The following is a 22,239-nucleotide window of genomic DNA, read 5'->3' as shown; positions in this document are numbered from 1 at the left end:
TAATGATCAGCACTCTCACATGCCCCTACAACACACCTTTCAAGATCCATGGGTCTTCCACATGACTATCACAACATGTGGTGCACCTCATCCAGTGCACTAACTGCCCCAACAACTATGTGGGTGAAACCAGACAATCACTAGGCTCTCGAATGAACTCACACAGAAAAATAATAAAAAGAACGAGTACTTGTGGCACCTTCGAGACTAACAAATTTATTTGAGCATAAGCTTTCATGGGCTAAAACCCACTTCATCGGAGGCATGCAGTGGAAAATACAGTAGGAAGATATATATACACAGAGAACATGAAAAAAATGGGTGTTGCCATACTAACTATAACGAGAGTAATCAATTAAGGTGGGCTGACTTAGAACAACGCTTTCTCAACTCTCGTCCCCTAACGCCCCTACTCTACTTGCGCTACATTGATGACATCATCATCATCTGGACCCATGGAAAAGAAGCCCTTGAGGAATTTCACCATGATTTCAACAATTTCCATCCCACCATCAACCTCAGCCTGGACCAGTCCACAGAAGAGATCCACTTCCTGGACACGACAGCGCTAATAAGCGGTGGTCACATAAATACCACCCTATACCGGAAACCTACTGACCACTATACTTACCTACATGCCTCCAGCTTTCATCCAGACCACACCATATGATCCATTGTCTACAGCCAAGCTCTAAGATACAACCACATTTGCTCCAACCCCTCAGACAGAGACAAACACCTACAAGAGCTCTATCAAGCATTCTTACAACGACAATACCCACCTGCTGAAGTGAAGAAACAGAATGAGAGAGCCAGAAGAGTACCCACAAGTCACCTACTACAGGACAGCCCAACAAAGAAAGTAACAGAATGCCACTAGCCATCACCTTCAGCTCCCAACTAAAACCTCTCCAATGCGTCATCAAGGATCTACAACCTATCCTGAAGGACGATTCCTCACTCTCACAGATCTTGGGAGACAGGCCAGTCCTCGCTTACAGACAGCCCCCTAACCTGAAGAAAATACTCACCAGCAACCACAAACCACACAACAAAAACACTAATCCAGGAACCTATCTTTGCAACAAAGCCCGTTGCCAACTCTGTCCACATATCTATTCAGGCTAATCACATCAGCCACACCATTAGGGGCTCGTTCACCTGCACATCTAGCAATGTGATGTATGCCATCATGTGACAGCAATGCCCCTCTGCCATGTACATTGGCCAAACTGGACAGTCTCTACGCAAAAGAATAAATGGACACAAATCAGACGTCAAGAATTATAACATTCAAAAACCAGTTGGAGAACACTTCAACCTCCCTGGTCACTCAATTAGACATCAAAGTCGCAATACTCCAACAAAAAAAACTTCAAAAACAGACTCCAATGAGAAACTGCAGAATTGGAATTAATTTGCAAACTGGACACCATTAAATTAGGCTTGAATAAAGACTGAGAGTGGATGGGTCATTACACAAACTAAAAACTATTTCCCCATGCTAATTTCCCCCCCACACACACACACTATTACTCACACCTTCTTGTCAACTATTGGAAATGGGCCATCCTGATTATCACTACAAAAGTTTTTTCTCTCCTGCTGATAATAGCCCACCTTAATTGATTACTCTTGTTATTTATAGTTAGTATGGCAACACCCATTTTTTCATTTTCTCTGTGTATATATATCTTCCTACTGCATTGTCCACTGCATGCATCTGATGAGTTGGGTTTTAGCCCATGAAAGCTTATGCTCAAATAAATTTGTTAGTCTCTAAAGTACCACAACTACTCCTCATTCTTTTTGCTGATACAGACTAACACAGCTATCACTCTGAAAAAGGAAAATAATACAAGACAAAAACTCTATCACTTGTGTGTGAACACTTTTCAAAAAGCAATCACTTGATAGCTGAGCTAACAGTACTCATCCTCAAAGGAAACCTGTACAACACTTTCAAATGATGAGCCTGGGAGCTTAAATTCATAACTCTGCTGGCCACTAAAAATAATGGACTGACTAGAGACGTCGGATTTATGGCTTATTACAACAATCTGCACCCCACTAATTCCCCCTTTTGTCCTATGACTGCAAAGGTGTTAACAGGCCACTTCACCTTGAACCATCCCGTACAACATGTGATAGCTACTTATGCTATCAATCTGCTCCACCTTGCATTTAGCTGTGACCTCAGAGTCCTGGTCCCAGACCTGAAGAGGAGCGCTGTGTGGCTCAGGAGCTTGCCTCTCTCACCAACAGAAGTTGGTCCAATAGCAGATATTATCTCACCCACGTTGTCTCTCTCTAATGTCCTGGCACCCACACCACTGCACTGCACACAAGACTGGCTTCAGGCAGCTCCGCCTCTGACCCTGGCCAGTGAGTCAGGGCCCCTGCGCTGTCAATGACTGAGGACTACAGTTCCCAGCAGGCAACGCGGGACATCACATGACACGCATGCCCGGTGCTGGCTCCGACCTGCCATAGAGACAGAGCGCAGCGCAGCGCTCTCAGCCGGGCTGCGTGCGGAGGGGGGCGGAGCCGCGGTAACACTATGGAGCTCGAGCCGCGGCCCGGGGCCGCCACCGCGGCCCTGACCCAGCCCCCGGAGCAGGAGAGGAAGCTGGAGCAGGAGAAGCTCTCCGGGGTGGTGAAGAGCGTCCACCGCCGGCTGCGCAGGAAGTACCGGGAAGGTAAGTGCCGGGGCACGGCTGGGCCCGCCCCCGCACCGAGCCCCTCGGCGGCAGCGGGTGGGCGGTTAGAGCTGCCCGTGAGGCCCGGGGAGCCGCCCCCTGCACGGAGCCCGGGGGGGCAGGGGCGCGGAGCCCGGGGGGGCCGGGGCGCGGAGCGGGGCCCGGGGGCAGGGGCGCGGAGCGGGCCGGGGCAGGGGCGCGGAGCGGGCCCGGGAGCCCTCCCCTGCACGGGGCCCGGGGGCAGGGGCGCGGAGCGGGGCCCGGGGAGCCCTCCCCTGCACGGGGCCCGGGGGGCAGGGGCGGAGCAGGGCCCCGGGAGCCCTCCCTGCACGGGCCCCGGGGGCAGGGGGGCAGGCCCTGCACGGGGCCCGGGGGCAGGGGCGCGGAGCGGGCCCGGGAGCCCTCCTGCACGGGGCCCGGGGGCAGGGGGGAGCCGCCCTGCACGGGGCCCGGGGCAGGGGCGCGGAGCGGGCCCGGGGAGCCGCCCCTGCACGGGGCCCGGGGGCAGGGCACGGGGCCCGGGGGCAGGGGCGCGAGCGGGGCCTGGGAGCCGCCCTGCACGGGGCCCGGGGGGCAGGGGCGCGGAGCGGAGCCCGGGGAGCCGCCCCCTGCACGGGGCCCGGGGAGCCGCCCCCTGCACGGAGCCCGGTCCCAGGGAGCTCCCTCTAGGTGTAGCAGTTAGGGCTTGGGAAGGAGGGGGGCCTAGACGCATTCCCCCAAAGAGGGGGCCCAGGTCGCCTGTCTCTTTTCGTGGCGCCCCCTCCCCCCAGTTGAACCGGGGGTGGGGAGCTGCATCCTTTGCGTGCGGCTGTAGGCGCTGCTCACAGTCTGGAGCGTTGTGTTTGTGCACGTAAGTGCCCGCGGTGCTTCATCCTGCAGAACCCTGCTCCATTGCTAGTTGGGCTGCTCGCAGCTGGCAAAGTGTCCCTTTGTCCAGCGGCGGCTGTCTGTCATGTCTCTCTCTCTTCTTTCCTCCCCCCCAAAGCTACTTTTCCTGGCCCAGAAGTGCTCAAATTTCTGAGCTTCTGTTGTCTGCACATCCCAAGGAAGAAGTTCTATGGATAAATGATACCCTGTGATGTAAAAATAGGCTATTAATTTATATCAGTAACCAAGTGCAATATAACCTGTCTAATCTGTGTATCATCAGTCTCACTCCTCATAAAACAATAGCTGATGCTGTAGTGAGCTCTTGCAACAAACTTTTACATTATGAAGTATATTATCTCACCCGACTAACAGCCCTTGCCATATGATCTAGGAGGTAGGTCACTTGTAAAAATGCTTGCTTTATCCTTCTCCATGAGAGCTTTAGATGTGTGCACACTATTGTGTGGGATTGGGATAGCAGAAGCATCCCAGAAATTAGACATAGCAGTTTTGAAGATTTAGAATAAGGCAAACTGTAAAGTTGAGATTAATAGATCCTTAGAACAAAAAGGACTAGTATTGTCTGTTAGTCTATAAGGTGCCACAAGACTCTTTGCTGCTTTTACAGATCCAGACTAACACCGCTACCCCTCTGATAGTATTCTCTAGTCTGACCTCCTGCAAAACAGGGGCCATACTATTTCCTCCAGTAATTCTTGCATCAGGGCCATAATTTCTGGTTGAGCTATAGCCTGTATATTTTACAAAAATATTAATGGAATGGAAACTGTTCTAACAATACTGCTAATACTTAGCTCTTGTATAGCATTTCTAATCTTTAGGTCTCAAAGTGCTTTACATTTCAAACTAATTCCTGCCTCTTAATCTGTGGCTGCTTGAAGCCCATCTTGCTGCAGAGCTGATACTATGCTGCTCTGTGTGGGGACTCCCCAAATTCTGAGAACACATGTTTCTTCTGCTTCCTAGCCCAAATTTGCATGTGATTTGGTCTTCGCTATTCAGTGGATAGATGTCTACACTACATCTGGGAGTGAGCCTCTCTCTGAGTCCACAGAGTAAAAATAGCTGTGTAAATGTTGCTTTGACATTGAGGCTCAGGCTGGCACTCGGGCTCTCAAGCCCACCCCTATTCCTCTCAGTCTTGAAAACCCAAGCTCCAGTCCAAGCTGCAGTGTATATAGCTATTGTTAGTACAGTAGCATGAGCCCCATTACCGTAAGTCTGTCAACTGGGCTGGGAAGCTCATTCCTAGATACAGTGTAGGCTTATGCATAGTGGCCAGACGAGAGACATACTTCCATTCAAGCTTATCCTCCATGCTGAGGAACCATCACCAACACACACAGCTTAGGGCTTGTCTACACTGGCACTTTACAGTGCTGCAACTTTCTTGCTCAGGGTGTGAAAAAACACCGCCCTGAGCACAGCAAGTTTCAGCGCTGTAAAGCGCCAGTGTAAACAGTGCACCAGCGCTAGGAGCCACGTCTCTCATTGAGGTGGTTGTTTTTTAGAGTGCTGGGAGAGCGCCACATTAAAGCATTGCCAGTGTAGACTAGCCCTTAGCTGCTCAAACTGTGTTCTGTTGCCAGGACTTGTGCTTTTGGCAGTTCACACCTTTCTGTTATTTCAGCCTATCTGCAGATTCAGAAAGACAACACCAGGTCACACTTAGGGCTTTTCTACACAGAAATGTCATGGAGAAGTTAGCATAAAATAGCTAGAGTGTGAATTTAAAGCAGGGCTTTGGAGCAGAGCCCAGAGCTGGAGCGCGGAGCAGCTCCAGAGCAATGGAGCTGCAGGCTTTTGCCTGGAGCTGGAGTGGAGCCGAAGCACAGCTCCAAAGCCCTGATTTAAAGTGCAATAGTTATTTGGCACTAACTCCCTGGGTGGACACTCTTATTTTGCACTAAAAGTGCCTTTTTGTGAATTAGGTTGATCCATTCAGCAGTAGCTATTCTACAATAATTATTCTCAGCCTTTTCCCTGGTGTGGAAAAACCCTCAGCTAACGTTTTTAATTGTCATAAAAAAATTTTTATGAAAGCTTAAATTCTGCAGAAATTGTGGTAAGCATCCCTCTGCCCAGGAAACAATTCTTACTTGCTAATAGCAAGTGAATATGTAGGGAATAATTTACTGGTACTAATACTAGTCGTCTTATTCAGAATGCACAGTTATTGTTTGATTTTCCTCATGTACTGCATCTTACACATTAGTGAGAACTTCAGTGTCATGTATTTTTGGGGGGGGGGGTAGAGGAGGAATAACAAAACTGTTCAACAAATCATACTTCTACGACATGGAGCTTTCCAGTATTATAATCTAATCAATTGTAATCCTCATGAGTTACTAGCTATCAGTATCATTAGTTTTTCACATTGAAGTTGAAATAATTATCTTCTGTTCAGTTATCTTCTCCACTACACCCTAACCTTCCAAAAGCATGCTTGGGAATCTCCCTCTCTAGAACTTTAACATCTTCGTGAACTTACAGTACCTGAAAATTCTTGCTTTCAGAATTCTGTATTGCCTTCTTAATATGCATTTTATTCTATATAACTATCTTGATGAAATCCAAAATGGCAGCTTACTAAAGAAGCAAAAGGCTACATTCATTTGGTAGTACACCCGCATTACAATTTCCATGTCAGTGTGGAACGTTCAGAAAACAAAGCAAAAGTTAAATCCTTAAACATGTACATCCACCAGGTAGACACAAGGCAGTGCACCCAGCTGGCTTTATGCAAATAATAATGAAGCTGCTGATCTTCTTCAAAAATATTTGATAAAGGCATTAAGATCTAAGAGTGACTAGGCTTTTTTCAGTATTTTTTTTACTTCCCCATTTGTCAAGCCTTGTTCTGTAAAGCTAATTTCCATCTCATGAATGGTATCTAGCAGGCCACACCAAAGTTGCTGTTTTGTGGACTTTCCAACAGAACTTTACTTTTAATATATGAAATCACAAGTGGTTCTGTACTGTGTACAATGAGCTAGCAGTGAAAAAGGGAGCATGCTCAACTTCCTCAGTGAGAACTCTATAATTACTTACCATAATATAGATGATTCTCAGAGAATGCACTTTCATACTGTCATTGGGATTTTAATAGTTACTTTGTTCTGAGAAAAGTGAAGTGGTCCTTTCCTCAAGCCATTTAGATGAAATTCTTTGCAGTTATACAGACTTATTTCTAATAAGCAGATTTCAGTGCTGATGTGAATGAGATGATTACTGGAATTACTTACTATTGAGTGAATTTAAAAGGCAAGTTCATGCCTTACCTTACTTGTTTACAGCTGGCATCACTGACCTCACTTTGATTTATTGCCTGCCGTGACTCCCCTTTCTTTTAAAAATAAAATAAAATAAAAAAAAATGAATCCGTATAAAAATGACATTGGCATCCTTTAATACTACAGGCTAATGCAGGCCTCAACCAGTTTTAAATGTTTATGTTTAAATGTGAAAGCAATGTTTGTTTTAGTTTGCAGTTCCTAGTTAAAAGATAATCTTGTCTAATTGAATGTATGTAACTGAAGAAAGGCTTATTTAACAACAGGTCATCCAGAGAGCCAGGCAGTTCTTTCAAAAGTTGATGCTGTTCTATGAAGTTGCTTTGCTCAAAGTTGCATCTTGGCTCATTTCCATGTTTGTCTAGGCTTCTCCCATTTTCAACAGCACTGTTGTTGCATGTTAGAGGGCCCACATATTGGCAATTTTATTTGTAATGTGACTAATCTCTAGGATGGATTACCATATTAGTTCTAATTTATTTAATTTTCTTTGTGACAACCATGTCAACCTCTCATTACCTAACCCCTGTGTTAAAACCTGTTTTAATCTGTAAATGAAACTGGAAAACATGGTGGTTTCTCTTCTGTAGCTCTGAAACACTCACCACAAAAAATGCATTTTATTTTTATTTCCAGATCTTTACTTTGCATCTCTTAACCAATACTTCCCTTTTCTGTTTGCAGGGCATGGTCAGTCTGACCCACTTCTAGTGCAAGTGTTGGGTTTGCCTTTGGTTTTTAGTTGGTAAATGAGAGGGAAAAGTTGTTTGCAGAAAAATGGATAAGCGAAAATGGTCATATAACAGTCTGCTTTGTGATTATACTACCCTTCAGCCCTGTCCACACTCCTCTCTGAACCGTATTTTCGGATTCATTATTAAGCAAAGCTTAAAATAGTTTCAGTCTAAAATGGCTTAAATATGGGTTAGGTAATCAGTGTATATTAGTCTCATTTAAAATTCTCTTTAACAATTGTTACGTGGTTGAGTCTTATCAATAGTGGTTAAACACTTCAACCAAATTATCCTAAATTTTTAATAAGCTGTTTAAAACTATTTCAGGCCATTGACTTCTGCACAAGTGTAGACAAATTTTCTGAAGTTATTAGATAAAAGGGCTGATTTAGGAATTCTCCTTCTGAAATATCAGGGATGGCCATGGCTGGAGATGGGATGAGGAGGGCCAGGGCTCTTAGGTGGCACTGAGCCTTTTCTGCCAGGTGCTTGGCTGGCTGGTTCTTGCTCATGTGCTCAGGGCCGGACCGTTAACGTATATGGGGTCAGGAAGGAATTTTTCCCACAGATCACATTGGCAGTGACCTGGATTGGCGAGGTATTCGCCGCCTTCTGCAGTGTGTGGGTTGGATCACTTGCCAGGGTTATCTGGGTTTATCTCACTTAATCAGTTTCCTGACATTACAGCAGCTTCGGGCACTAGTTCATCTGAGTCCCTCCAATTCTTGCCTGGGGCACATAATAGTCTAGTCTCTGGGTTGTGGTTCTTCAGTCTGATTTTGGTTGTTGGATTCATTGTACAAGTGCTGGATGATGTTGGTGATCTGTGAAATACAGGAGGTGAGACTACCTGATCTGGCCTTAAACTATCTCTCTCTCTCAGAAAATCTAATAAACTTCTAACAAAAAGAGGAAAAATAAAATTGGATACAAAACATGCTTTCAAAAATAGAAAATGAGGAAGGAACATTATATATGCATAAACTTCAATTATTTCATAATTTCATTTTGTGTGAATGTAATCTTGCCCTTAAACTCTACTTCTGTTCCCCATCTGAACTGTTTATCATAGATCAGTGGTTCTCAACCTTTCTAGACTACTGTATCCATTTCAGGAGTCTGATTTGTCTTGCGTACCTCAAGTTTCACCTCACTTAAACTACTTACTTATACAATCAGACATAAAAATACAGAAATGTCACAGCACACTCTTAGGCCTGGTCTACACTAGGGTGGGGGTCGAACTAAGGTACGTGACTTCAGCTATGCGAATAGCGTAGCTGAAGTCGAACTACCTTAGTTCGATCTTCTTACCTGTCCAGACGCCGCGGGATCGAAGTCCGCGGCTCCCCCGTCGACGGGAGCGCGTTCAGAGTTCGAACTATCGCGTCTAGATTAGATGCGATAGTTCGAATTCCGAGAAGGCGAACGCTACGCGTCGACCCGGCAGGTAAGTATAGACCTACCCTTACTGAAAAAATGCTTACTTTCTTATTTTTACCATATAATTATAAAATACATTGATTGGAATATAAATATTGTACTTGAATTTCAGTGTGATACTTGAGCCTGTTTTTCACTTGTGAGCCTTGTCTGAAGCTGACCCCCAGGCTGTGGAGCTGAAGCATGTAACTTAGCTTTGCGGTGCCCCCTGATTAGCTGCCCTGGTTATCACCCCTAATGCCAGACCTGCACTTGTGACCCCCCCCAACCAATCTCTCGATGACCACCCCCCCTCAGGTGCTGCAACCCCCAGATTGAGAAACACTAGATGAGTGGTGTATCCCCTGGTTGAGAACCACTGTATTAGACTATAAGGTCCTCGGAGTAGGAATGTATTTTTTTGTATTCAGGTTTTAATACCATGCTCTTCGCTGTAGTGTCTGAGCACCTTGCAGTAGTACAGTAAACAATGTGCTTACACATCTGTGTCACATTGTTTGTCTCTGATCCTCTTACCCGAGGGAGAAACATGGAATGGAATTTCTTGTTATGGTTGGGTGGTGGTTATTCAATATACCTGTTGCTGTGTGTTTATATTTGAGAAAGCAAGGTCAAAGAAATGCACCTTGCACTTGGAGGTGAAAGTGGTGAGGTTTATGATAGTCCTTAGCTTCTGGGGGAGTTGATTCTGCAGTCTTGGACCAACCCAGAAAAGATTCTGTCTTCTGCCCAGATGAGCTTTACTCTTATAATGGAACTCTCAGCAATGCCAGAGGAACAAAGTTTTTGACCAGCATCTTTATCCTGGAGCTTTAAATGGTCTTTTAGGTATCCTGGGCCCAGGCCAGAAAGCACTTTGAAGATAACCAAGACCTTCAACTTGAGTCATAATTCTATGGGAAGCCAGCATAGAGAGCCGGGGACAGATGTGATTTGCTTATGATAGCCTGTGCTGCTGTGGAGACACACTGCAGCATTTTGTATCGGTTAGAGTTTCCCAAGTCCTGAAGATTTCACCCCCAGGTACATTGGATTGCTGTAGTCCAGCTAAAAGGTGATGGAGGCATGATTAACTGAGGCCAGGTCTTTGTCTGCCAGGAAGCGATGCTGTCTCCTAGCTGACCAGAGATGGTAGAAAGCATTACTCATGTCCGTTGCCTTGTGAGAGTTTAAGGGTCAGTGGGGAACCCAAGAGTACTCCTAGACTACAGACTAATTGACCAATTATGGATGTGAACTTTCAGTCAAATGAGATGACACTGTGGCTGCAAACTCCTCAAAATACTTTCCTCTACCCACCACTGTCAGCTCTGTTTTGCTCAGGTTCAGCTTGAGACAGTTATCTTTCATTCATGAGCTGATCTCATGCAAGCACTGGGCCATCTTGATGGTGGTGATGTGGTTGTATGTGATGAAGGATAGGTGGAGCTGTGTCATTATCTGCATATTGCTGGCACTTGAGCCATGTCTGACCAATTTACCTGATAATTAAAAGGTAACCTCTGCATGCAACTATTATAGACTTCTGTGGTTCAGATAAGTAAATAACAATGAATAAATAAAACTGATAACTAAAATCACCCTCAACTCTGAAGTGTGAAATTTAATGTATAATTAACTGTATCCCCAAAAACTATATTAAAAGAATGCTAAGGTTGCAAAGGCAAGCACTCAAAAGTTAGGGAATAGAATTAAGGTTGCCCATGCCACACTGATTCTGCCCCTTCCTGAATATGCACTCTGATCTTGAATCACATGATCACCTACTTTTTTTTCCACAGCAAAGAAAGGAGGGGACAGTGTGAGTATACGAGAGACATTTTTCCTGTTCTCTTTTCTGGTATCTGGCACGACAGCCAGGAGGAGCAGTTGTAGGGAAAGTCCTGCTCAGCATTTGCAGCCATCAATTGCTCCACGGGGAAGGTACAGTTGCAGTTCATTAGGCAGACAGGCTTTATGGGGATGAAGCAAACTCAATGCACATGGAATCTCCAGAGAATCTGGCAGCCAAATTCTAGGAAGACTACACTGAGCATATGCAAACTTACATTTATAAGTCCCCCGGAAGCTTATAACTTTGCCAAATTTGGGTGGCAGAGTTGGCAAAAGTCAAAACCGTGACACTAGGGTGTGACCCCTCTTCCAAAAATCTGGTCTCTTTTCCACAGCATGATTGGTGGCCATACAGCTTCTCAACTACTCAGTTGCCAGATTTTTTTTAACATAGGCAAAACTTGTTCCCCTTAACGTTTCCAGAAACAATTGAAACATTTTTAGCTGAAACTTCACAAAAAAATTCAGCCTCAGGCAGTCACCAAGCATGGAAGAATTTAGCCCAAACAGTTTGGCAAAGTTTTATAAGCCACTGCAAACACTGCTTCTAAAGGAAAGTGTTGGGCAATCTTAACTACAAGTGGCACTGCCAGCACTTAATATAGCACTTCTCAGCAGTGCTGTATAGAATCAAAATGTCATCACTTCTGTTTGAGTTCAGCTGTCATTCACTGAAGCTTTTTTTTACAGCTCTGTAGAGCTTATCTTCGCCCTTCAGTTGATCTGTTTTCAATCACTTGACCACAATAAAGTCAAAACAAATTTTCCCCATTGTTAAAAAAAATCCTTTGTTTAAACAATGTTAAGTCTTTGAAAAAGAATGTAAAGTGTATATTTTGCAACTTAAAAAAGTACAGGAAAGAAGGGTTATGTGTACATGCTAGCATCTCTCCCCCCCTCCCCTCCCAAAAAAACCAAAAACAAAAAACAAAGCAACCCCAACCAAAAATCACTTTTGCAAAGCAGGTAGCTCTTTCCCTATGTTTACAAAAATAACTGTTGGCAGATCTCCTCTGTAAGTGAACTCTTCCTTTTGTAGCAGTACAGTCATGTGACTACTTCTTGAATAAGTGTCTTCTGTGCAACATTATCCATGGAGAAGCAGGTTTTAAACATAGTTTAGATGGGAAATTTACAAAGGCCAGTTAAGTGCCTTACTTCCATCAAAATCCAATGGAGTTGAGTGCCTTTGAAAAACTCCCCTTAGATACTCTATGAAGAATTAAAAAGATATTTGACCATGGGTAAAAAAGCAAAACAGGATATTGCACTAAAATACTGGGCTGTCTTACTTTCTTTAAAAAGAAAGAAAAATGTCTGTAAAGATCACCAATACCAAAGCCACTTAATTTTCTATAGATAACACATAACATCAGTTTAATAAGAATTACTACTTCTAGTTTCTTTTAAAAAACTTAGATTTAAATATTATCATAGAGCCAGTGCCGTTCATCATTTGTTTTAATCTCTCTAGAAAGAGGAAAATAATTGTAGATACCAGCAGTTATATTTTCAAACAATAGCCATCAGATTCAGCAGTGCATTAAGGCTTTAATTTTTTAGTAATGATTTCATGTAAATAAGCCCCAAAATTTGACTGACCTTACAACAATAAATGTTTGAGAGCTGGAAGGTGCTTTCCTAAGAAACAAGTTGTTGTCATTTTTTTGTTGTTGTACTCTACCATAGTTCATGCTCTACTTGTACTCCTTTTTGTGTATCTGCAGAAGTTAAGTAACAAACTATATTATTGGGTTTCTACCAGCCTGAACAGTGGCATCACAGATATAACTGCAAAAAGGAAGTGACCAAACAAAAAGCCTCTTTGAAAACAGAGGGAAAGTACATCTGTAACTGTCAAAGTATGTTTGGTAGCGAAATGTATTATAAATTGAGATATAATAAAAAAAACCCAAAACGCATGCATCTGTGATTCAAACAATTCTAAAAAAACCCCTAGACCTCCTGTGAAAGACTCCAAAAATAGGCAACAGGTGGTCATGTGATCCGTTATGTACTTTTCAAGCATTGCTTTCATATAACAAAAAAGTTATTCCAAGACTAGTATTTTTGGTATATTTATGTTTTTTATATATAGTATTTCTGAAACAGATATTGCAGGTCAGTGCATGATATCAATTTAACAAATGTCTTCATTTGCTTTTGTGTTCTTGGGTCTGTACTGTACACCTATTTATGCAGTGTGTACTGAATATTCATTTGAGGCAGGGCCGGCTCCAGACCCCAGCGCGCCAAGCGTGCGCTTGGGGCGGCATGCCGCGGGGGGTGCTCTGCCTGTCGCCGGGAGGGTGGCAGGCGGCTCCGGTGGACCTCCTGCCTGCGGATGCTCCACCGGAGCCACGGGACCAGCGGACCCTCCGCAGGCACGTCTGCAGGAGGTCCACCAGAGCCGCGGGACCGGCGACCGCCAGAGCGCCCCCCGCGGCGTGCCGCCGTGCTTGGGGCAGCAAAATTGCTAGAGCCGCCCCTGATTTGAGGCCCAGCATAAAGTAGTCTGACTGGGTCTCTTGTTATATAAGCTCAAATGGAAGATATTTTAAGTAGTCTAAATGTACTGATTTATGAGATATGAACTAGAATTTGCATCAGCCTTGGATAACATAAACTATGGAAAGTTTTATTAGCGTTGCTGTAGCAATAGCAGAGATATTGTATGTAGGGATGTAAATAGTGGTTTAAAAAGTTAACCAGTTAACCAATTAAAATTTATATTTAATCGATTAACCATGATCCGAGGCAAGTCTGGCGGGCCTGGCATGACTGTAGCTGGGGGCGCATTCCAGCCATTGGGGTTAACTGTTAACCTTTTACATCCCTAATTGTATGTTTAAAGAACTGTTATACTGCAACTCTTGCAATTTTCTATGAAGATCAAATTAAAAATAAACCAGCGATTATAATATTACGTCAAAATTAAGTGAGGGAGTTAACTAATGTAGTCATCAGCTATGAATTTTCTTCTGAAATTTATGGGACAGCAAATTGACACCAACGTTTACTGCATAGCCTCAAGAGTTTTGTGTTGACAGACAGAGGAACGTATAACTAAATGAAAGCTTGCTCATATTTCTTTGCCATTGTTAGCAGTGTCATCCTTTTTTCAGATTAGATCACAAAATGTAAGTTCAAGTTTGTAAAGCAAATATTTCTAGTAAGTGAAATAAGTATCTAATTACCCTTACTTTCTTGTAAATAATTCTTCAAGTATATTCCATTTTGGACAAGTATAAAATTAGACAAACTAGTTTTGGAACATAGTTTAAACTCCATTGAAATAGTAAGTATGTTGTGTGAGAAGAAGGCAGATGATTAGTAAACTTCTAGAATTTTGAACATGCTGAATGTTTTAAGTGGAATAAGATAGTGGGTAGCATTCCTAATTTAATTAATTTTTTTCTCTGCTTAGCCACAGCTACATTTTCCAGTACTGTAGCACCAAAAGGGCATACTTGTTACATAATGCAGCACTGGGTATTTTTCCATCATCGCATACCAGATATACCTCTACCCCGATATAACGCGGTCCTCGGGAGCCAAAAATCCCTATCGCATTATAGGTGAAACTGTTGTTGTTGGGGTAGCAGCGGCAGGGCTCCAGCGGTGATTTAAAGAGCCCCGGGCTTCAGCCACTGCGGGAAGTCTGGGCCCTTTAAATCGCTGGCCGAGCCCTGCTGCCGCAACTCTGGGGTAGCAGCGGCAGGGCTCCAGCGGTGATTTAAAGGGTCCGGAGCTCCCCGCAGCCGCCTGAGCCCTGCTGCTGGAGCCCCCCAGGGTTACATGCAAACCCATGTTATATTGGGTCACGTTATATCGGGGTAGAGGTGTACTTACAGCAGAGAATTGGATAAGTTGTATGTTAACTTCCTCTGATAATGGGGATAGGATGAGAGCATCAATTAGTGGACTATAATGTAAAAATACATTCTATTTTAATCATTTAAATTGTATTAAAATAGTGTTGGTACAGTAGGTGGATGTATCTGAAGTCTAGAGACTGATTTTATTATTTTCAAACTATCAAGTCTGAGCTGACAACTCATTTTAAGAACAGTGTGGAATTTGTCATGTTGAGTTTCCCTAGGAATTTTTTAACCTAACATTGCCTTACCTCAGTGGTTCTCAACCTTTTTTCATTTGCTGACCCCTAAAATTCTACTGGAGGTGCGGATCCCTTTGGAAATCTTAGACATAGTCTGTGGACCCCGAAGAGTCCACAGACCACAGGTTGAAAACCCTTTTTCTATGGTAATGTCAGCCTTTCATGGCCCCCTTAGACATAGTCTGAGGTCCCCCAGCTGATAACCACTGCCCTAGTTGACAATGTTTGTTGCCATTTATTGATGATCAGCGTGTTGTGTAAACTGATATACTATTTCAGTGAGGAACCAGAGGTATTTTTACAAACACTTAAATTATAATCCTTGTGTGAAACACTGGGACATATTATAAATTAGACTGTTGATGGCACATATTCTAGTTAAAATCTAAGCAGAAGCTTTAAGGTATAAATGGGATGTTGCCATAGCTAGGCATTAGAAATTTGGAATCTTCCAGCAGTGTCGTATTCTTGCAACCAGCAGATGTTGCTTTCCTTTAAAATGGAAGATTAAAGGGGTGCATCTATAAGCATCTTTGTAGAAACATGAAAATATGTTTTTGTTTTTAATGCAGCAGTAGGCAACATGCTATGTTTGATTTTTCTCTCTGGTACCAGCAAAAAGATGCACAGTTCTAGGAATTTTTTTGCTAAATAATGAAGAGCAGCAGGGTCAAACTCACACATTATGTTCTGAATCAGCTTAATTGTCACTTTATATTTCTCAGTGACACATTTTATGGATATTTTTCTTTTAAATGAGATTCTTGAGGACAATGCCACTCCAGATTATATCCAAATCTGTCTTCTTTTACCATTGTTATACAATGGTTTGCATCCCTTTTACTAAAATTAAAACACAAGTATAAGCTAGTAACATGACATATAAATTGAAATAAATGTGTACTACCCTAAATACAGGCCCCTGTCTATAGTTCTGTATTGCCATAGCAAACTGTTAAAAATACTTTCATAAATAAACACTGGCATAGTGTTGATAGAATACTATCCTGGCGGCAACATGAATATAACAAAAATGTAGTGAGCTCTACTAACAAAACCTTTACCAGAGTTGCCATCCTCAGTTTTGCCCAGCTCACATCTTCTTTTATGCACAAAGGTAACAAAGAAGGTTTACCATAAGTTAAGTAAATTCTTGGTGTTGTGAATAAGTAATATATTTCTAGTGAAATAAATATCAGTTTAATTACCAAAACACTCTTAAATTACAAGAGTAAAAAATAAATAGCGAGGTGCTTTGTACTAAGAACTTTAAGGCACTCTAAAATTGCTTGGACAACTTCTTACTTTCTATTTCTTTTAAGTTATGTTCTGTGTGTGTATGTTAGCCCAAAACAGTTTAACTATGGTCTACACAGATCAGAAGATGGTTGTTTGCAGATCCCACCCCTTCCTGCATCGATCATTGGGTGATTTATTAAGATGGAGGCAGAATAAGATGTAACACACAAATATTTATTATGCCACTAGTCAGTAAACTAGACAAGGACCCCCTTCAGACAATAAACGTAAGGAAGACACACTCGCTTGTTAAGTTACCAGAGCATGAAGCTCAGAGCCCTTAAACCCCCTTAACCAATGGATGTAAAACAGAGGAAAACCACAATGGGTATTACAATACCATATCCTGAAGACAGGGACACAACGACAAAACCTCAGGATACCGACAGGGACAGAGGTGAAAATCAGGGGCACTGGACACCAAACAGGAACTGGGTATTCTTCCCCCCCTGGACAGGTCCTCTGGGCAGGTCTCCTCCCTCTTGGGCAGATCTTCTCCCTCAGGTAGGTCTTCAGTGGTTGCCCACGCAGTCTCTGCTTGACCTCATAGTCCAGTGCAAGTATGCGCTCGCTAATGGTGTGTAACAGTTGAGTGCAAGTATGTTAATAGAGACCAAGAATCCAAAGTCCTATGAATCCTGGTCCCTCTGGGGCTTCTGGCAGCTAGCTGAACTGTGAAGGACACTGGCTGCCACTCAGATGGACAGCCCTGAGTGACAGGCATGCCACTCACTAAATAACCTGCAGTTGCTAGGCAGATTATGGCTGTCACATGACTCTAACTGCCCTGACCTTTCCCCACCTTGATTTGAAAAAGGCTGAAAGGGCACTAAATCATCTGAGGAGAAGGGTATCCAAGATGAAGGCTTGGCTGTCCTTTTACAAATCCAAGATGGACATTACATAAAACAGGCCAGAAACAGATTTTACCCAACATGTATACTTCAGAGTTTTTGCATTTATGTGGACTGTTTTGTGTTTAATAGATAGGGTAATGTTACAGTGCTGTATCCAAAAGGATATTGTCTGAGTATCAGTATTTACTATCTTTATTTCAAGCTGCTTAACTTTTTAGTTTACTCTGCAGCTTACAGCACTTGAACCTTCTGAGAGTAGAATAGCTGATGAGATTTCTTACATGTTACAAATAAAAGTGCATTAATAAAATAGTGCAAGTCCTTTTTTAAATGACTTTTCAGTTATGTATATTTAAATTGTGAATAAAAAAGCTGCATATGTAATGTGACATGCCAATGCACTCAGTATGTACTAGTGAAGTGAAAAACAGCTGAGGTCAAAAAATTAATCATTTTTCTTAATAGCCATTGATAGTCATAATTTAAGAATGCAGTTTTTATAATTTTTAACTTGTGGAAACTGATATTGTATATTTGGGTAATCAACACCTTTTTTTTTTTTCTGTTCTCTATTTCCTCCACCCCACTCCCCACCCCAAAAAAATCCACTATCTGTGTCAGGCAATGAGTCATTCCATTGTGAATAGACAGAGTTGTAGAGTGTGGCATTTTTTTGAGTGAACTCTGCTGTTTCAGTTGCCAGCTAGAAAGGTAACTCTTTAGTCATTATAGGCCAAACCAGAACTGCGTCTTTGGTTCCATTTTAAATATGGTGAATGGCAAAGGAAGCATGATTGATGGTACTGTAATGATTACACACACACACACACACCATACAAACAGCTGATGTACCCCAATGGAGTCCCCTGTGAGTGGGGACTTGCATTATAATTTGCACATACATGACACCTTTTCATCTAAGGTTCTCAAAGCACTTTACAATAGCGGGTAAGAAATATCACTGTATATGTGGTATGTTATGAAGACATAGTATAGGAAACACAGAATATGAAATGAAGTGCTGTCTATTGACTCTGTAATATTTGGTCAGATCTGTGAGTTTTCTTGTTTACTATTAGGTATGATCCTCTTGTGAAATGTAGTTGGAAGCACTGCAGTGAGAAGAACAGTATGTGCTTGTGAGTTCACCTATAGACTCTATCACCACCTGACAGCTGTGTTCAGGAGAAGGATGACAAAGACTAGAAACCATAGTCAGGATAAGATTTTTTTTTGGCTCTCAAGGACAGCGTTATATCGAGGTAGAGGTGTGTATAGTATCAGGAATTCATAGGCGTAAGGATGAGGTTTGTGTCAGGGACAGATTATCCCATAGCTGCATTCTGCGATAGTTCTTGCATCTTCTTTTGAAGCATCTGGTGCTGCCGACTGTTGGAGACAGGGGGCTGGACAGTGACACATCCAGAGCTAAAATGCAGAAGAAACTGAGGAAAAGAATTATGCTTAATGAAATGAAATAGACTTTTATAGAAGTGTCCTATCACATTTGCTGCAGGGATCATGTTCCTTATACTTTATGGTGCTGTATATAGTCAGAACTCAGGTATTAAGTTACTTCATCTAAATTTAAAGTTGTTCAAATAAATCACTTATTTCTGTTTCAATTTCAGAAACGGGAAGTGGGAATGCAACTTTCTTTAGACTGTAGCCTCACTGCCCCCTCTAAATATAAGTAAAATAAGCTTTGTCTTTAGCTTCTTTAATTTTGTCCTGTCAGGATTTTTTTTCTAATTAAACTTAAAGTAGTCTCTTCTAAGAAATTACCCATTTTAATTGATGATAAAGTTACCTTTTATATAAACCCCATTTAGCGCAACTTAAAGGTGTATGTGTGAAGGACTTCCTTTAGGGGAAGAATGGGGTGGGGAGCAGTGTAGGACAACAAACTAGATTATTTTTTTGTTAAGCCTGAAGAAGGTTTACGTGGATGGAGAGCATAGTCTGGGGAATGCATTTTAGCTAGATGCATGAGATTGGACTTCTGCATCATATCCAATAATAGACTGCTATAAGGAATCTCTCTTTGATCATCAGTTGTATCTGCAGTCAGTGACAGAATTGCAAGGACAGGTAACCAAGTAACTCTTAAAGAATTAATCTTCCAGGGTATACAGAACTGGTGATATGTTATTTTTAACAACCCTGGAGAGAGGGAACCAAACAGAAACATAAATGTTTTTTTTAAGTAAAGCTGCTGCAGGGACCTGTAAGGCTTGTAAAAAACTCATGTTATGAGCAGTTGTTATAAATCAGAATCTCTGGAGTCTGACACTTACACGACTGATTTCTTTTATGGGAGGAATGGGGCATTTAAAAAAAAAAGTCTGTTCTATGGAATCCTTGCTCAAATAGGCTTTAAGTTGCATGCATCCGACGAAGTGGGTATTCACCCATGAAAGCTCATGCTCCAAAACGTCTGTTAGTCTATAAGGTGCCACAGGATTGTTTGCTGCTTTTACAGATCCAGACTAACATGGCTACCCCTCTGATACTTAAGTTGCATGGGAGAGGAGAGATGGAGACAACACTCACATCTGTACTTGACACCCTGTGAATGAAATTAAGGAAACCCTACAGTAAAGATGAACTGGGGGCAATGATTATCTGAAGTGCAGAGCTTAATATAAGGGACATGAAAAAATATTATTCAAGGACACCCTTCTGATTTTTATATAAGAATTCCTGATTAATTCTAGGTTATTCTAGAACATAAGCTTTGACACATCATGATTAGTCTTTAGTACATTCTTTTGAAACACTCAGACATTTTCATATTGTATTTTTTATTTCCAGTGATCCATGCAGCTCAAATTTGCTATGCGAAAGTCCTTCCTGTAAACTCCACTGCATTTACCATTACCTAAGCTTTGAGTCATAAAAGTTTCTATCCCATCTAGTTCTGAAGGTTCATTAGCTTATGTTCTCTAAGCAATGTACCACAGTCTGCATTTCCATTGTAACTCTGAAACTTAAATGGCAAGCCCAATTAGGTACAAAGGTAGAATATATTAATTCGCCATTAGTTCTGACTTGAAATCCAGATGTGGCAAACACCTCTCTGGAGTCTGTCCACAAATAGTGAGTCTTTTCAACACTTTTTTTTCAATTCAAAGGACATGTGAATGTGCTTGTTCCGTCAACATCTTATTCAGTTTGAAGTGAAAAGTATGCTTTTAAACATATTCAAGTCAGTTGAGGATTTTTGTCATTAAAGTGGAATTCCAGGGGATGGTTGGAGGTTCATGAAACCTTTCAGTTTGCTCTGTGAATACGTTACTTGTCAGGTGACTAATTGTCTTGCTGCATGTGAAGCCTTTGAGAGCAATGGGAGTACCTCAAAATGAAGTGCCTCCTCAGTGCAACAATACTAGAGTAAACATGATAAATATGAAAAAAAAATATGGAGGAGAAAGGGGAAATTGTGTGTTAAGGAGCTCAACTGTGCAGTGTTAAATATTTATCACTTAAATCACATTAAATTTATGCTACCAGGGAGGTAGGTTAGGGAAATAAGACATGGCAATAAGGCAGACTTTAAAAGCTAGTTTTTAGTTTTTGCTGTACTTGAAATGGGCAGAAATATAATTTCTCATTTCCTTAAAATTTGGGTAATGTTTTCTCCTATGTCTCTTCTTTTAACGCAAGGAAGCCCAGTCCCTGGAGTAGCAGAAGGGCTCCGGGACAGGTGAAAGTGGTTATGCCAGTCTTTCTTTGACAGTCCCAAGAATTGGTGACAGCAACAACAACTTCACAGACCCAGCTGCCCTGTGACCTTTGGGCCAGCCACTTAATGAAAACCACAAACCCAGCTCAGACTTCCTCTGAGGCTGCCTAATTTAATCCATTTGAAACTCGTTCTACATCTACTCTAGACAAGTGTTGTTTTTTAGATGAGGGAGAAAGTGAAAGGATCACCAGTAGTAGGTGAGGGCTCAGAGTTGGGAAAGAGTTTGAAGAGGCATCATTACGATGTTGAGGGGGGGAATGCCTAGGGTTAAAACCTTAAAATATGGGAAAAGCAGTATGACAAGGCTAACTAGTAAGGGGGGGTGGGGTGGAATGGCAGTTATCACTGTCTCCTAACAACATTCTTAAGTAGTTACTAGGCATTGGCCTAATAATGGTAGAGAGTAAAATTGAGTGTAGTACCACAAAGCTAACTTATTTTATTTGTAATCTTTTTTTTTTCCCTTGTACTGCTCCCTTATTTTTTTTATCTTGACTCATCTTGTTGTCCTCTTTCTACTTCGACTGTAAGCATTTCAGGGCAGGGACTGCCTGTCCTGTGTTTGTGTGTAAGATGCCTAACACACTTCTGAATGCTCTGTAAACAAATAATAAACCAGAGCAACTAATCAAAGCACCAGTAACTTTTAGATAAGCTTCATCCAGGAGTCTTGTAGTTATCATGTGGGGCCTATTAACAGGAGCCAACTTAGCAAGATTCAGAGTATTGTGGTGGAACAGTTGCAAGACTACAGTTAAGGTTGTGTTAGAATTTATTAACTACCAAGTTTATTTATATCCAAGCTTAGACTGATCAGTGGTTGGTATTTCCTAAATTGGTTTTGCATAGCCACAAACATGCTTCATTAACCCACTAACCAGGAGAAAGAAATTACAGGAGTTGTATTAGTGTCTTACCAGACAGCGGAGGGTGAAGAAATCTAGGCTATGGCTACACTACAGCATAAGTTGACAGAAGTCATGTCACTCGTAGGTTTGAATTAGTCAGCCCCCTGAGCTACTTAACTTATGCCGGCTTAAGCACGGGTGTGGACAGTGTGTGTCGGCGGGAGAGCTACATCTGCTCGCAGGGGCTGGAGTAATTAAGCTGACAGGGAGCTCTCTCCTGTCCGCTTAGACCGGCTACACTAAAGAGCTTGCTGTACCGCTGTAAGCTCTCTAGTGTAGCCATAGCCCTACACAGTTTCTCTTTCTGTCTCCCAATGTCTGTTCAGTCCTATGTTGGTGCTGCATGAAACACCTTTTCCAAGGAAACCCAGCCGGGGAACAGAGTGCTCCTGTGTCTCATCCTACTCAGGCGTG

General features: G+C 42.4%; 1 protein-coding gene across 3 annotated transcripts in view; it reads left to right on the top strand.

Moving 5' to 3' along the window:
• The first annotated feature begins 2,437 nt into the window (after nucleotides 1-2,437).
• BMT2 (base methyltransferase of 25S rRNA 2 homolog) overlaps nucleotides 2,438-22,239 on the top strand; it is a 61,334-nt gene continuing 41,532 nt past the window's right edge. The window contains exon 1 of one of the 3 annotated variants that reach the window (XM_039509710.1): nucleotides 2,438-2,699. In XM_039509710.1, the coding sequence (XP_039365644.1) occupies nucleotides 2,561-2,699 (139 nt within the window). In that variant the 5' untranslated portion in view covers nucleotides 2,438-2,560. Of the gene's footprint in view, nucleotides 2,700-21,034; nucleotides 21,115-22,239 lie in introns of those variants that run through there. The other 2 variants (XM_039509692.1, XM_039509702.1) reach the window with 2 other exon arrangements.

This window comes from Mauremys reevesii, linkage group 1 (assembly GCF_016161935.1).
Source record: "Mauremys reevesii isolate NIE-2019 linkage group 1, ASM1616193v1, whole genome shotgun sequence".
NCBI lineage: Eukaryota > Metazoa > Chordata > Testudines > Geoemydidae > Mauremys > Mauremys reevesii.
Note: the sequence above shows the minus strand (reverse complement) of the source record. Positions and strands in the feature narration are given on the sequence as shown.